Source organism: Meleagris gallopavo, chromosome 1 (genome assembly GCF_905368555.1).
Source record: "Meleagris gallopavo chromosome 1, MGAL_WU_HG_1.1, whole genome shotgun sequence".
Taxonomy (NCBI): Eukaryota; Metazoa; Chordata; class Aves; order Galliformes; family Phasianidae; genus Meleagris; species Meleagris gallopavo.
The window spans coordinates 87,750,705-87,767,553 of NC_139404.1; the positions used below are offsets into that span (position 1 = coordinate 87,750,705).

Consider the following 16,849-nt stretch of genomic DNA (forward strand, 5'->3'; position numbering starts at 1 on the left):
CCACAGGGCCAGACATGATTAATCCTAGGGAACTGAAGGAGTTAGCAGATGTTACAGCTGGACTCCTGTCAATGATTTAAGTTCATGGGAATCTCAGGAGGTTCCTGCTAACTGGAATCTAATGTTATATCAGTCTACAAAAAAGAGCATGATAGAAGACCTCGGGAACTACAGACTTACTAGTTTAACATCAGTTCCTGGAAAAGTTATGGAAAAGATTGTCCTGGGGGATGCTGAAAGGATATTTAAAGAACAAAGCTGTTATTAGGCATAGTTGACATGAGTTCATGAATGGAGAATCTTGCTTTAATAATTTGATCTCCAACTGAGAAGTGAATGACCTTGTGATAAAAGAAGAAAAGACAACTGATGAAATCTTGCTGGATATCATCAAGGTCTTTGATACAGCACTTTGTGACATCTTTCATGGACAAACTGTCCAACTGTGAGATCAAAAGGTTCGCTTTAGGCAGTGTGATGAACTGGCTGGATGGTTGTAGGGTTGTAGTAAATGGGGTTACCTCTGGCTGGTGGTCGCTCACTAGCAGTGTTCCCCAGACTTTAATTCTAAGGCCTGTTCTGTTCAATGTCTTCATCAGTGATCTGAGTGCAGGATTGGAGTGCATCCTCAGAATGCTGGCTGATGATACTAAACTAAGAGGTGCTGTTAACTCCTTGGAAGGACAAGAGGCTTTGCAAAGGGATCCTGATAAACTGGAGCACTGGGCAGTTAGCAACAGCATGAAGTCCATCAAGGGTAAATGCCAGGTGCTGCACCTGGAACAGAGAAATGCTGGATCCAGGCACAGACTGGGAGATAAGTGGTGGGAGAGCAGCTCAGCAGAAAGGAGTCTGGGGGTGCTGTGGACAGCAGGCTCAACATGAACCAGCAGTGTGCCCTGTTAGCCAAGAGGACAAACAGCATTTTAGTATGCATTAAACACAGCATAGCCTGCAGATGAAAGAGGTGATTTTCCCATTATATTTAGTGTTGGTGCAGCCTCACCTTGAATATTGCATGCTTTTTCTGGTTTCCATAATTTAAAAAGGATGCTAAGGTCTTTGAAAAAATCTAGAAAAGGGCAACCAAATTGGTAACAGGACTGACTGGAAGGCATATCCTGTGAGAAGATGCTGAGGGCACTCAGGCTGCTCCATCTGGAGAAGAGGAGGCTGAGAGGCAACCTCACTGCTCTTTGCAGTGCCCTGAGGAGGGACAAAGAGGTAGGTGCCAAGCTTTGCTCCTGGGAATGATGGAAATCGCACAGAGCTGAGCCAGGGGAGAGTCAGTTGGGAAACATCTCTTTACCTTGAAAGTTGCCAAACACTGGAACAGGCTTCCTAAAATGCCTGGTGACTCATGCCTGACAGTGCTCAAGAGATGTTTGGACGATGCACTCAGTAAGGTGATTTAAGTTTTGGTTAGCTTTGATGTGGTCAGGAAGTTGGACTCAATGATCTCTGAACATCCTTTCGATCTGAAGTATCTACATATTCTACTCTAGTTCTGACAAAATTAAGTGTAATTTAAATAATAAAAAAAAATAAGTGGGAGATGGGAGCAAGCAATTATACGTAGTAATGTGTATATATGTATGTGTATGTGCGCACGCACACACACACACACACATATATATATATATTTATCTATGTTACTACAGTGTTAATAAGGCCTGGAGCTTGTGGTGTGACATTGAATGGATAAAACACACTGCAGTTCTAGCAGAAATAACAAAAAGTAGATATCGAAGACACTGACACTGTGCTTCAAGGCATAAGCCAAGACTAACCTATAGACAAAATATCTTAATTTACAAACACTTCATGTAACTGTAGGATTTCTTGACCCATAGACCCATATTTGAAGAATTCTATTGCTAGTTACAGCTATGGAGCGTAGATTTTGCTTGGAGATTGTGTTATGAGGTCTGGCTGCATCTTTTCTATCCATCCTATATCTCTCCATTATTATGTTGCTAATGTTTTCATGATTTTTAGTGTAGGCTTGATATATTAAGTGATAAATTCAGAGAACGTGTACTTTTTGAAAATAAAATAAAGTTGCCCTTTCTCCAATGCCATTTCCAAACTTGACCCAAGGAAGGCATTAAAACTGTTAATCACTTAAGAGCGCAGACAGCTCTATAGTTAGTATTCATTGAAGAAAGTACTGTTTTACATCCTCTATAAATATTTAATTATCAAGGAAAATAGGATGCTACTATTATGGTACAAGTGACTTCATGCCTCTCATTACAAAAAAGGAGTGCCAGTTTGAAACTGTATTTATTTTAACAATATAAAATATGCTTATTTCTAGGTTACAATAAAGTAACTAATTCTGAATCTTCAAAAGATACCTTATGAAATTCTGAGTCAGAATGCTATTTTTGTTTATAATGGTCATTTGCTACTTGAAGTGCTCTTTACTCAAGGTGCGTGCTTTTTTTTTTCCCCCTTCTCTGTACTTGTGTAATTTTTCTTTCATTTGCATTTTATTTGGTATGGTTTTTATTGTTCATGGCAACTTATTTTGTTAGATTTTAATGATGCGTAGATTTTAGCATCCTGATTTGATGTGTTAACAAGCTGGAGTCTATTTCAGCTTAAAAAAAAAAAAAAAAGACTATGAAAAGCCTGTTATATTCAGACTGACTTTGATGTCTAAAGTTACTTGATAGCATCCTTCTAATACTCACAAATGAGCAACAGGGCAGATGAGATTACAACTGGAAACTCATCAAAGTAAATTGATGCCTCTTTTGGTCCTGGTCATTGCTGTTAGCTGTCTTCAGCTTCAGAAGGAGAAGCAGAGCCTGGGGAAAAAGTGCAAGGCTTTCTTAGCTGAGACAAGCAATAAAACTAATTTTGCTGGAATGGATGAAAGAATTGATCACCCAGCAGCTAAGCCTGAAGATGACCTAAGTGTAAGTAGGTTGACTTAAGCATTCTTTATTTCATATACTTGGCACTATTAGATCTGTTATGATCTAATTCTCAAGTACTAACCTTGACATTCCAAGATTTCTTACACCTTTACAATTTATAGCTTAATTTGTAAAAGTCCATGTATGTTTGTATATCTTCCAATTGTTCATAACATATATTTTCAGACAGCTGAAATAATGGGATTGTTAAAGTAACAATGTGAAAAGCCTATAATAGTAACATGGCAGCATGTTTTTCCAAAAACAAATCTATTTCTAGACAAGAAATTAAACATTAGAGTAAGTGAAGTGTTTGTTTTTTGTTTTTTGTTTTTTTTTTTTTCCTTGAGGTGATACAGAAGAGGATTACTCATGACAAAGAAGTTAATAAATAATTTAGTGATAGTCAAATTGCAGTTTTATCTGGAAAACACTTCTAGAATACGGAAAGTAAGCTGCAGCAGCAGAGAGATGAATTAATAATTGTGATCCCTGTTCAGGGAAGGTAACAGCTTAACTTTGCATCTATCTTCCTACTTACAAACTGTTTATGATAAACTAATTTAACTTAGAGCACAGCATTAAATACTGCTCTGAATTCTTGAACAGAAAACTGCTGTACAAGTCTTGATACATGAAGTGCATCTTTAAAAAAAATAAGATTACCATTGCAGTAGATGAAGATATAAACTGTTCCCAGTGTATACTCATATTCCAGTGACATCAATCCCATGTAATTTCTATTGATCCTTGACAGGGATCTCTGTTTCTGTTTTTTAAAAATAAATCTGCCTTGTTAGGTCTATGAACAAGAATGAAATGTCAAGATTTGAGTATAATTTTTTCTTGGGGGAAACATGATAAAAGCAGCAAGTGTACTCATTGATCTATAAAGTGACTCAAATTTCAGATCTTAAACATTGTTGAGCTGTGTTAAGTTGTACTAGTGAACATCTGAGAGTATAACTGAACTTTACAGGATAGAACAAAGCTTAAAAACAAACAAACAAACAAAAAAAAAAACAGGCAAATTGTGTTTATCCTTGCATTAAATTGTACTTAGTAAGGCCTTACAAATACAACAGGTAACTTTTGTCCCTTTTGAGAACATGGAAAATAAGTACTCTATTATACTAAACAGAAGATATAGGCCAGGACTCTTGCAATTAAGTTTTTTCACATTTTGTTTGAGGAAATTGTAAAGTATACTACTGGGTCTAATTATTCTAGTATTAATCTTGCTCATTTCTTTAACTCGTGTACATTCTCAGCTCTGCAATCAAAGGTGGCTAGCTGTTGTGTTTGACTGTGGGTCTGGCAGGACTTTTGTCATGATGAGTTTGCTTCTGTCTGTTTGATACACAAAGTTCTCTCGTCTAAAGCATTGCTAGGGCATAATATCAGGGAATCAGACAAGTGTAGGATGGTGAGAACTTCTGAAGGTGACCTACCAACTGCTATTTTCAAACAGAGCAAAGCAGAACAGTGGGCCTAGTCCCACTGAGTTTTGAATAACTCTAGGCATGTGCAGCCTTTAGGACGAAATGCTTTATTTTTGATGTATTCAGATGGAATTTCCCTTGCTTCCACAGGTGACTGTTGCAGCTGTCTCTTCATCGTGCATGACAGAAAGAAGCATGGTTCTCTGTAAGACACTTTAGACAGGGAATTATATGACTAGCATTATTCACACTGATTTTACTTACAGCTCTCAGATTTTCACGGTACAATACAAGCTCAAGACCCTTCTAGTTTATCAACATCTCTTTTGTACTCATGGGAGCAGTACTTCGGATGTGGCTCTGATAGCATTAGGCAGAAGGAAACAAAAACTTATTTCAGATTATATCACAAATGGCTTTTGCAGATGGCTAGTATTTATGCCTAGCGCTTCCTGGATGTCAAGCTCCAAAGGCATACAGTTTTTATAATCACCGAGTTAATGTAGCAACCCATGTTGTTAATTTGGAGTGCAGTTGTGCAGTTGTTGGATAGATGCCTCCTCCAGAGAAATACAATTGGTAGTGTTGAAGAATGAACCTTGTGCCTATATCTTTTATTCTATGATAGGCCACATATTCTTTTACTGCATCTTTTGAGAGGCCTCCAAGATTTAAATCATGGCAAGTAGCTTAGAAGTTTGTTGCAGTCTGTCTCCTCACTGCCTACTCCTTTTAGCCCTGCAGAGGATACGAAGGCCTATTCAGTGCTGGGAACAGCTTGATTTGCACAAGACAAGGCCTGTGTTGATATATGTGTATCTGTTCTGGTGTGGCCGTGACCTCTCCTATGTCCTTGAGTAGTCCGTACCTCAGCAGAGGTAGCCTATCTGCATCTGAGCAAACAATGCGATGGTTGTCACTGGGTCATGTCAAGACATTTCTGATTTGAATAGCTGGGAGATGATGCAAATCTGAGTATGTCCCAGCCCACACATAGCATAACGTTGGCTGAAGAGTGAGGGAAATGCACTTTGAAAATGGTCACGAAAATTAAGCTGTTCTGAAAGACCAAATCCAAAAATGAGCTTTTTCCTTAAATTTGCAGTGGTGAAGTTCATCTCTGTATACATGAAATCTTGAACCAGGTCTTTTGATCCAAAATCTGTTATGCACTTCATACAAGTCTTCCCACAAAAAGCTCTTGCTACTGACTTTTGACAGGAGTTTGTTAACGCCTCTCTCAAGGAGATCCCATAGCTTTCCAAGGCATCCTCGTGAGTGCCTCCCTCTCACAAGCATCAACATACTTTTGAGATGTTTCTTGAATCTTCCCTATTATGTGGCAATATTCTGTAACTTATAGTTGTGATTTAAAAAGCAAATGTAAGTTTTTCTATAGTTATAATTCTAGATTAAGCTAGATACTGTGGCCCTGTCTATGTTCATACCCAATGCACTCAGTTATTAAGACCTCAAATGGCCCAGGAACTTACCAACAAATCTCTGTGTGGATAAGACAATGAAAGTTACATGGAAACATGGAAAGATAGTTGAACCTTCGCCTGATGTTGTTAGGAAATATTTGACTATCACAAGAGCTCTCCTGGCAGGAATTTTACGAAATCCACAGATTTTCCCTGACAGCTCTTGCTGTGCATGTACCAACTGATAGACAGTATTCATATGCGTACATGCATTGATTTTTTTGCATGGAGAATCCGTTTGTACTAGGCACTCCCTCAGGCATTTTCATCTGAAGAACAGACAAAACGATGAATAAATAATATAGGGAATAGAAACTGCCCCAGTAAATGCAGATATGGTCACATAGTAGTCTTTCAAACCGAGTTAAGACAGTTAGGAGATATTCTGAATAGTTTAGGACAACTGGGACTGTAGTTCAAAAAAAATCTTCTAAGGGGCTGAAGATCCAGATAATAACTGTGTTTAGGTTCTATCCCAACAAGAATTCTGTTGTTTCTCCTGTTCACTGGGGAGAATTTCTTAAAGGGAGCTGGATATGCAGGAAGAGGCTGCCCAAACCCATGATTTTTCATCCTGAAAGGAAGCGGAGTACACTACTATTGGAATAGCCACGGTGTGAGAAGAAAGTACACTTTATTTTCAGAAGAGCAGTGATGCTTTGACCATAGGCTTGGGAGGAAGCAAGGATAGTGTGCATGCACCTGTCTCCTGGTTCCTTAGCAGGGAAATGACAAGCATAGTACTGGGAAGAGGACAGACTATCTGAACACCTTATTAAAACTTCCCTTCTATTTCATGCAAAGAGAGGAATGAATGACTGAACGTGTGCCTGATTTTGCACCAAATCTGCATCACCCTAGTGAATGTTTGGGTAGTGAGACTGCTTGCTAAGTTATGTCAGCAAGTTGCCAGTGGAAAGCTGCTGTTCTGCAGTACTTGCCTGTGTATACACTGCAGTTTAAACCAGTAAAAGATAATTCAAGTTTGCCATCTCTTTAGAAAAAAAGAGGGCTAATTTACACTAATGAGAGATGCACAAGGTATAAATGTTTGTTCAGATGGTTAATTCTGGATTCCTATTGCATAGTAAGCTGTTATCCTAGGGCCCATTGTGTTTTTATGTACCCTCTGCAATTGTCTGAAAAAAACATACCTTGTTTCCTGACTGCAATTTAAACTGCTGCTGCATAAATAATGGTTTTGTATGTGCAGTGACAGATGACTGTGTGTGGGCTTCTGTTCTAGCTTTTTATCGGTCAAATGCTTTTACATTTGCTTGTTGTCTCTCACCTTATTTTAGGTAGCCAACATCTCAGTCCAAATGGTATCTGCAGAAGACAAGTTGGTAAAGAGGATTCTGGCGAGGAAAAAACATGGCAAGCTGAAGAAAAAAGAAAAGATGCTGTGGAATTTTCAAAACCAAATAATTCTTTTTACCCTCATTCTATTTGTTTTAGGAGTTGTAACCTGGACTTTACTGTGGCTTTTCATTGGTGAGTTGCTGAAAAGTTCAGGCCTCTTTCAAATGTCACTAATAACACTTTCAGTGTTTGTAGATCTTCCTTATCTTGAAGGCTCTTTCTTAAAGAGCAGAACAAACAAACAAACCAACCCTCATGAATCTTATTTAAATGGGACATGGAAGAATTTTGAATATCTTTGTTAGAACTTCATATGACTGCCTGCTGTTATGTTTGTAAATTCACAGCAATTGGTTTAGGTATTGTGCGTTGTCTTTTATCAAAGATTACACAAAGTATTTCCTGTGTGCTAGCTAATTGTGCAAATAGTTATGATAACTTGATTCCTCGTAAATTGTGACTTCCACTGTGTTTCTTAGCCTGCTGGAGACCAGGTAAATCTTTTGTTCCTTATGCGGAATAGGTTTAAAGAAGAAGGAGGAAAATATAGAAAGCAAATACTTTTTTCATGATCTGTAAAAACACTAGACAGGACAAGAAAAGAAATGATATTCCTGTGGAGTGTTGCCTTCGTGCTTGATGTGGACAGTGAAAGCCTAGTACTGCCTAACGTTCGTTAGGGACACTCCAGGATATGAACATTGACACTGCCTTCATTATGCTTGTTCGTTCATACCATTGTATCTTATATTGTGTGCACAAAACAGGTTTTTAATTAACCTTTATAACATAGTACTCATCTAAATCAACTGGCCATGAAAATTTAGTGTCGATTTGGTAGTTATCTCCACTGTAAGGCTGAATGGATGAACTTGGTTTAGCATTTATGCATTATTTAAAAAATAACTAGTTTGTTTTCTTTCTTTCTTGCAGTTCAGGCAGAAAACAAAGATGTGTTGTACTTTGTTGGGTTGTTCCGTGTTGCCAACATAGAGTTTCTCCCTGAATATAGGCAGAAGGAGTCAAAAGAATTTCTCTCTGTTGCACAGAACGTCCAGCGTGTGGTAAGATGAGTGGGCTGCTCGGCTAGCAACAAGTAGCAGGGACTAGAGCTGTAAACAAGAGGTGCAAATTTCAGGTGCTATCAAGACTGCTGTGGTATTCTGCTTCTTTCTTTTTTTTCCCTCCCTCAGAAGACTGCAAAGGTGGCTGTCTGGAGGCAGAAAGGAACTAGCTGGTTATAGCTTACTATTGTCAAAATAAACTTTGGAGAAGTCTGTTTGACATTTACATTTACTAAAAATTTTAGATATTGTCCCCCACAAATCTGAGTCTGTGAACAGAACTCTACACAAATCCTTCAAACTTAATTGCCACTTTCAAGACATTGATGAGGTCTTTTGTGTTCAAATTGGTATCTGCTGCCAGTCTGCTGTCTTAGAGCATCTACAATTACACTAGAACTCTGATACACATTTACATTTCTTTCTGATACCAGATATTCTAAATAGCATTATTCTTCTCAAATGCCTTGATCAGTCACAGTAGAAGGAGTGCTCAGTGTTGGAGGTATGTTGGAGGTATACAGTTAGAACTACTTTAGAGCTGGAAAGGGGAGGTGTGCATCTCAATTACGAGCGAATTTGCCTTTGAAGACATGTAGTGTGGGCAGGAAAAAAACACTGCAGTCTAGTAATGCAGCACTGTCCACAAAAGGATTAAAGCACTAGTTTAAAAAAAAAAAAAAAAAAAAAAGCTAAAACAAGTAAACAAGTCAATGCAAACAATGAGTAATTGCTCATTTTTTGCCATCTTATAATATGAACTCATGGTCATGTTTTCCTGTTCTATCTTTGATAAGAGGGATGACATTTTTCCCCTAGAAGCTGTCATGAAAGACTTGAAATTAGTTTTCTTTTCATGCACTCTTGAAGTGCTTTCAGGCCAGAGATGGAGCTGTGCAGATACTGCTTTTCCCCACCCACAAGGGAGCAGCTCCAACCTTCTTTGGGCCCTATGTCTTGCTCTTGTCCTGGCTTATCTTGCTGCTATTTCAGCAGAGGGAGGTGACAGATAAGAGAGTGAACTGGCAGTGTCACCACCTTCTACTTGAACATAACCTGGAAATTATTTCTTGTCTCTAAACTTTGCTTGAACTCACCGATAGAATTTTGCACTACTGATACAGTACATCTTGTTACCTGACTATTGGCTAAAAAGGCTGGTAGGGATGCAGGGGAGTTGAGTTTTTGAGGTTTGTGTTTGCTTTTTGTCACTGAAACACCTTTGTTTATGATTCATGGCTCTGAGATCCCCAGAACAGCAGCTGAAGAACCTCTCAGGATAGAATGTTTCCCCTTTGATAGTAACAGCAGTGTATAAAATCCTTTGCAACCTAATCTGGAGAAAGATTGAACTCCACCTATTTTATTTAGGCCCTTAAAAAGAATTGTTCAGTCTTTTTTGTCAAACACCAAAAGTAAGGAGATAACAGTAATGTGACTTTCACAGGCTTTGCCTCAAAAAAATCCGTGTTAGTCCCTTGGGTATTAATGTTAATGATTAAGCTGCAGGACAGGGTCTGAACAGCTTGAGGTACATGCCACCTGGTGGTATTAGCAGCGCACCTCCTTCAACAAGAGAAATGAAGTAATATGGCATCATCACACTCTTAGCTAAAGAACTGGTAGAACTGGGAGTGTACTTTCCACAATAGCAGTCCCACAGCATGAAATGGCAGTTTTTCCTTCTCCATATATATTGGAAAGAAATATGTTAATGCTAAGCTGCTAATAGAGAAAATTCCCCATTAATATTGGGATAAGGAACACAACAACCAAACAGTAAGCATTGTTTTCTGGTGATGGTGTTCAGGTGGTCCAGAGCGATTGTGGAGTCTCCATTCTCGGAGATATAAAACCAACTGGTTGTGGCCCTGAGCAGTTGTTGATGCTGCTTTGAAGAGGTTGGACTAGATGATTTTCAGAGGCGCCTTCCAACCTCAACTTCAAACCTCAATCTTCTTGTAATTCTGTAATAAATAAATAAATAAATAATAATAAAAAATCTATTGTATACTGTTCGATGCATCTTAGTGGTAACGTGCATGTTATGAGTGCCCATTCTTTTCCTGAAGATTGGCTCTAAAGGTTTTGTATTTGGAGAGAGAAGGACTTTGTGTTTGGAACTTTCGGAGCAAAGAATGTGCACCCTTTTCAAAACTCTTTTATTTGGGAAAAGTGTTTGCTGTACACATCAGCTGGCCTTGTACAGAAGATATGATGTTCCTGTTAATACTGGACTCAGTATTGGTGCATTGCAGAGCCAATCTGTCCATGTCTATTGCTGTATGTCTGGACATGTGTGCTGATTTTTTATTCTTGGTGAAAAAGAGGATATTCCTGGGAAAATCTAGGCCTAGAACATCTCTAGGTATGTCTGATTTTTTGAAATGCTAAATCTTTATCAGCTTAATACTTTCTCTTTCAGATGAACTTGGTTTACACTACCTCCTCTTTCTCCAAATTTTATAAGCAGTCCACTGTTACAGAAGTCAGGTAAAACTGTGGTCAATGCATTCATTTTTTTTGCTGATGATACATGATACAATGAGCCCACAAGAGAAGCCTGGTTTTGGTCACTATGATTTAATCGTTCTGGTAATCACTTGCACTGATAGCAAAATATAAGTATAACCTGCACCAATTCCTTTCATGCAAGTAAGAGCAAGCTAAAGTCATTTCAACAGTTTGTTTTCTGCAGGGTAAATGGAAATTTAAGGTTAATTTAAGTTACACAGAAATAATGTCCCTGAAGAAGTGTGGTAATACTTTGGCTGATAAGTCATCAATACTCTGATGTTTAGCCACTCTAACATGCTGTTACAACAAAACTCTGTATTATTTACGTTACAGAGTTTGATGTATTTTAGAGGTGCTATTGATATTAAAATATTTTGTACTGACTGATGTCTTTGCATGGGAGAAAGGAAAAACCTCTATGCTGTGATAAAGTATGTTTACTTTAGTATTAAAAGTGCAGTTGATGTGAAAGGATTAAGTATCTCAATCCTCATGAACTAAGAACAGTTTTGGAACAGGAGTTTCTGGCTTACGTTTGATTTAAGGAGTTTTCTTCTTGTCTAATGGGCAAAGATTGATGTGACCATATTCAGCATCTAAAGTATTACCTAAGTAGTGTAGAAATTGGTTCTTGCACACTACAGTACTCAGTACAGCGTGAGATGCACTGAGATGCAGAGTTCTGCATTTCTGGAGATAGCAATTGTACCATTCCTGTTACAATTTTTAGGAGGTAATCCAGCTCTTACTCAAGTAGTTATGATGTTTTTAGGCAAACCACAAGAGCCAGAAAATCACCTACTCAAGATCCTCAACTGGGCATAAGACATGCATTTTGGGTCTCCTTTCTTCAGAAGAGAAATATATTCATATCAAACCAACAAGACAATCTGTAAATGAGCCATATTGTTCAAAAGAAGCTTGTGTTGAGAGTCTAGTCTTCGGAAAACTTTCAACATGATAGTAATCTGTAGGACCTTCTTATTTCAGTAACAACAATAATGGAGGCCTTCTTATTCACTTCTGGATCGTATTTGTGGTACCGCAGGCGAAAGGCCAAGCACTGTGTGAGGACTGTGTGGCTGCCATTTTAAAGGATTCTATTCAGACAAGCATCGTTAACCGGACCTCAGTGGGAACTCTTCAGGACCTTGCAGTTGACATGGACTCCATTGTACTGAGTGGTTAGTATTAGTACATGTCCCTGTCCTTGAAGGGACACTTTTTTTTTTTTTTTTTTTTTTTTTTTTTTTACCCTTGGAGTTGCAGATTCTATAAATATACCAACATCTCTATCATGGGGGGAGAGGAGCTGGTGGTGTAGAAAAGAAAAGATTGGAAGTCAAATTAAGGTACAAGAGCAATCCTTTCTGTACTTGGAGTGTTTATCTTCTAATTCTGGAGCTGAGCCTGACACCTTGCAGCCAACTTAGATTTGGCTTAGGCTGTGACCTAGAAGGTGTCACAAGGTGATGGGTCTCTTTTTATGCAAGGATCAAACTTCAACCCACTCCACTGAAAAGGAGATTTTTGTTCACACCTTTATTACAGTTAAATAAATAAACAGTACACAACTTCTATACACTATGCCATTCCTGTTTAGGGAAGAAATTAGCGGGGAAGGATTCAAGACCCTGTTTAATGTAATTAGTTACAATGTAGGTTAAGATTTTTAGCTCTGTGAACAAAGGACAGATCAAGCTTTATGTGAATAAACCTCCCGGACTGGAAGCTGAAAAATAATTTGAGATCAAGGGTGAGGAAATCAGTTCCTAGGTACCTATGCCTCAGGCCTTCAATTGAATTGGATTGCTTAATTGAGATGCAGTCCCTTCGTTCCTCAGGAGCTGAGGTTTTGTCTGCAGACATGACTGCAGACATGACTGCAGACATGACTGATACTTCCAAAGCAGCCTGCAGGATTTGCAGAGATGGAATGGGCTCGGGCAGTTTTCCTCACTGAGACAGATGTTTCATTCTATGTGCATAGTGCTAGGATTAGGAATGTGTGATAGAATCAAACACTGAATTCTGGTTTTTGTGCAAATGGGAAGACTCATGTGACCTCTCTTTTGTGCAGCAGGTCTTCGGTCAGATTACTGGTCAACAACAGGAACAGGTAATTCACCATTTTGGCAGCTTCCTGGCAGAGGTAGTGGATGAGTTCTAATTCATGTCTTAAGACTCAAAGGTACTGCTCAGTATTAATTTAAAAGGGTTAAATTCAGCCCTGGCATTTCTTGCTTACTTGCTGTTAGAGTGACCAAGAGTTTTGCATCTGACAAATACAGAAACTATCTGCTTTCATTTTGACTGTTAAAATTTGACTGTATCAGTGGCATGGTGGGGAATAAACTTAGCAGTTTTTTGCCAGTTACTCTATGCTGAAAAGAATATAAACCTGTTCTAATTTGGACAGTACTGAGTTTAAATCTGTTTATTGGCTTTTACCCTGAACAATAACAAAGCTTTTCTCTATCCTTTATCCTACTTACTCCCTTTTCTCCAAGGTTAATGATGTGTTTTTCTTTTAAATGAATTCCCCAGCAGAAGTTAGTCCAAGCAGTTCAATTTGGCCAGGGTAGTGGGAGACACTGCTTACATTCCTATCTGATTAAATGTGATTAAACCTCCCTGTGAGATTCTTTGTTGGTATGCAGAGACTTTAGAAGCAGACAAGAAGAGTTCAAAAGTAAGTCACAGCTCTGTTCGTTAGCACGTGCAGTAGATACCTAGAAAAAACCACTGCTAGACTAAGCATTAATAAACTAACCAATCTGTATGAGCTACCTGTTAAGTCTTTGATTTAACGCTGTCAGTCAGACAGGGGCTTGCTGGTATCTCTTGCTCCTTGACACAGGCTTATTCTTCTTCTTGTCAAATCACACTCTTTTGATTTTTAAGGTCTTTATTCCCCTCTGTATCTATGATTTTTGAGATATTAACTTGTATAAGGGCTGCTCTGAAAGTAATGCTTCCTATTTTATTATACTGGCCCACGAAGTCAGAGGCAGATGTTGATGGCATGGCAGTAGACGCTGAACCTTCTTGTCAGTATTCTCTTACATTTTGTTGCCATGTGACAGATGGCAGCAGAGGGGCAGTCTCACACAATGGGATCTGGCAGTGAATCATAGAATAGAATGACTTGTGTTGGAAGGGACCTCAAGGATCATCAAGCTCCAACCTCCCTTTTGCAAGCAGGATCACCAGCCTCCATATCTAATACTAGACCAGGAAGTGAGTATGAAACTAAGGTACGTCATCAAATTCTTCCATTTGAAAAAAGTGGTACCCACTGGTGTTCATCGATGCTAGCTGAATGTTTATGGAGACCAAACAGTAGATGTGAGCACACTGAGGCAGTAGGTGATACGTATGGTAATGGTGGGTCACTTCTGCAGATGCAGATGTGTACAAGTGCAGCATCCAGGCTCTTGTTCATCGTTGGTAAAAATGCATAGCTAAAAGTAGTGACTCTGTTGAAAAGCAGCGTTTTGTAGCTGTGAATTTACTCTATCAAATAGTGTCATTGCTCTCTTTTTATCTGTTGTAGTTTCCAGGGTAATAAATAGGAAATGTTACTTTCAGAGCAACCTACTTAAATTGTATAATTGCCTTCTAAAATGGTCTATCCAAACAACACAATCCCACAGACTATTTTTTCTTAGTATCCTTTTTCTTAATATTTCTAGATGCTTTCCTGAATACAAATAGTTGGGAGTTTACATTTGTTTAAGATAGTTTCATTACACCTTGTCTGATGACATTAATCTTTCCAGTTAGTCCAGAAAAAAAACTGGTGGTAGATTTCCTGCTATGAGAAATGTAGCATCTGATGATCTTTGGTTTATGTTTTGCTCTTCACAGTCAAGTTATATTAGTGCATTACAGTCAATCCTAAAACTATGACAAAATTAAATCCTTTTTTAGTAGTTCAAATTCCAAAGCTCACAATTTATTGTAATATTTCTTTTGCACATCTCTTTATGGACATTTTAATTACATAACAGAATTAAATATATTGTTGCTCGCTTGCATAGCAATTTCATTTTCCACTTCAGTGTTCCAGGGCAGAGGAATAGTTTTTAAAATTTCATTCATTCATTCATTCATTTATTTATTAGGATTTAACCTATTATCTTAGGATTTAACCTATTATCTTTCACATAAAGGGGTAAGGATGGCCTGCCATGTTCTAAACATCTTTCAAAGACTAACAGTGTTGTCTGTCACAGCTGATAACTGTTATCTATGAGTAGTGCTTATATTTGTGAAGTTGTAGGAGAACAACAATATGAATTGCTATGATGGTTCAGAAAATCATATATTGATGCAGTTTCATTTGCTAGGTTCCCCTGATTATGTCTGCTTAGGTCTATAGAATATGGTGAAAAGATGGAAGTGGGATTAAGTGCATCCTCAGCAAGTTTGTTGATGACATCAGGCTCACTAGTGCTGTTAATAACACAGAAGGAAGGGATGCCATCCAGAGTGACCTTGTAAAGCTTGAGAAGTGGACCTACATGAACCTAATGGGGTTCAACAAGGCCAAGTGCAAGGTGTTGCACTTTGGCCAAGGCAATATCAAGTATGTGTACGGTCTGGGAGAAGAACTCACTGAGAGCAGCCCTGTGGAGAAGGACTTGGAGGTCCTGGCAGATGAGAAGCTTGAGGCAAGCCAACAGTGTGTGTGCCTGCAGCCTGAGAGGCCATCTGTATCCTGGGCTGCATCAAAAGAGGGGTGGCCAGCAAGGAGAGGGAGGCGATTTTTCCCATCTACCTATGCTTGTGAGGCCCTAGCTGGAATGCTGCATCCTGGGACTCTCAGCACAAGAGAAAGACATAGAGCAGTTGGAGCAGGTCTAGAGGAGGCCACAAAGATGATCAGAGAGCAAGAGAATCTCTCCTATGAAGAAATGTTCAAGTAGCTGGGATTGTTCTGGAGAAGAGAAGGTCTGGGGAGACCTCTCTCTCTGGGGCCTTCCAGAGCTTGAAGGGAGCTTAGGAGGGATATCAAGTTTTACATGGGAAGATAGTAGTAGGACAAGGAAGAATATTTTCAAATTAAAAATGGGAGATTTAGTTTAAATGCTAAGTGGAAAATTTTCATACAGAGGGCAGTGAGGCACAGGCTGCACAGAGAAGTGGTTTCCCCATCCCTGGAGGCATTCCAGGCCAGGTTGGATGTAGCCCTGGGCAATCTGATCCAGTGCGTGGAAGCCCTACCCATGGCAGGGTGGTGGAACTGAATGGTCTTTAAGGTCCCTTCCGACCCAAGCCATTTTGTGACTCAATGACTCTATGATTACTTCTCGCACCAGGGCTGGCTCTGAATTCTATATGTCACGCTCTTTACCAGCAATGAGCTAGTCACACTGCAATTCGCTTTGTAGCAATAATGACAGTAATAGAATTCTAAGGAATTTCAGTTGGTTTAAAACTGGCTGTGTTAGGGGGTGAGAAAATATGCAGAAAGAACTACTATTAAAAAAAAAAAGTTACTGGAAAGAGATTAAAAAAAAAAGGAAGAAACAATAGTTCAACCAAAGCTCTAAATAGTTATAACTGTAATTGAACTTGAATGGCATGTGATTCTGACAAAATGTTCTCAAGCATTTATAGCGTTAGTTTCAAGATTGTAACTTAAAAGTGGAAGTTGGGTAAGGCCTGCCTTTTCCTATCTTGAACATCTAGCAATTAAAACACCATCATTCAATCTGAGTTGATGAGTGAGGACAAATTTTCTCAGTGCTCTAATTGAAGCTCCACTAATGTAACTATTTCAGACACTTGTCTCCTTAGAAGGTAGAGATTCATGCAAATATTTACTGAGTTTTATTTTTGCTAATTTGCTTGTTTGCTCCTTCTCACCTTTTAAAGTGCTATGTTAAGAGTTCTAGGTATGACCAAACAAAAAAATCCCTAAGCATTTTGCTGAATGGGGACTGCCATATTTAATTGAAACAAAGACCGCAATATATTTGACTTGATTGCCTTGCTTTGTTCAGCTTAGTTTGAAAATTGTATGTAAGTAGGGTAACTTTGGTGAT

At 38.7% G+C, this 16,849-nt stretch overlaps 1 protein-coding gene across 1 annotated transcript in view; it reads left to right on the forward strand.

Moving 5' to 3' along the window:
- Positions 1-2,858: 2,858 nt before the first annotated feature.
- TMPRSS7 (transmembrane serine protease 7) overlaps positions 2,859-16,849 on the forward strand; it is a 29,640-nt gene continuing 15,649 nt past the window's right edge. The window contains exons 1-6 of the mRNA XM_085239861.1: positions 2,859-2,927; positions 7,155-7,347; positions 8,149-8,279; positions 10,705-10,772; positions 11,787-11,980; positions 12,877-12,915. Coding sequence (XP_085095987.1) covers positions 2,877-2,927; positions 7,155-7,347; positions 8,149-8,279; positions 10,705-10,772; positions 11,787-11,980; positions 12,877-12,915 — 676 coding nt within the window. The 5' untranslated portion in view covers positions 2,859-2,876. The remainder of the gene's footprint in view (positions 2,928-7,154; positions 7,348-8,148; positions 8,280-10,704; positions 10,773-11,786; positions 11,981-12,876; positions 12,916-16,849) is intronic.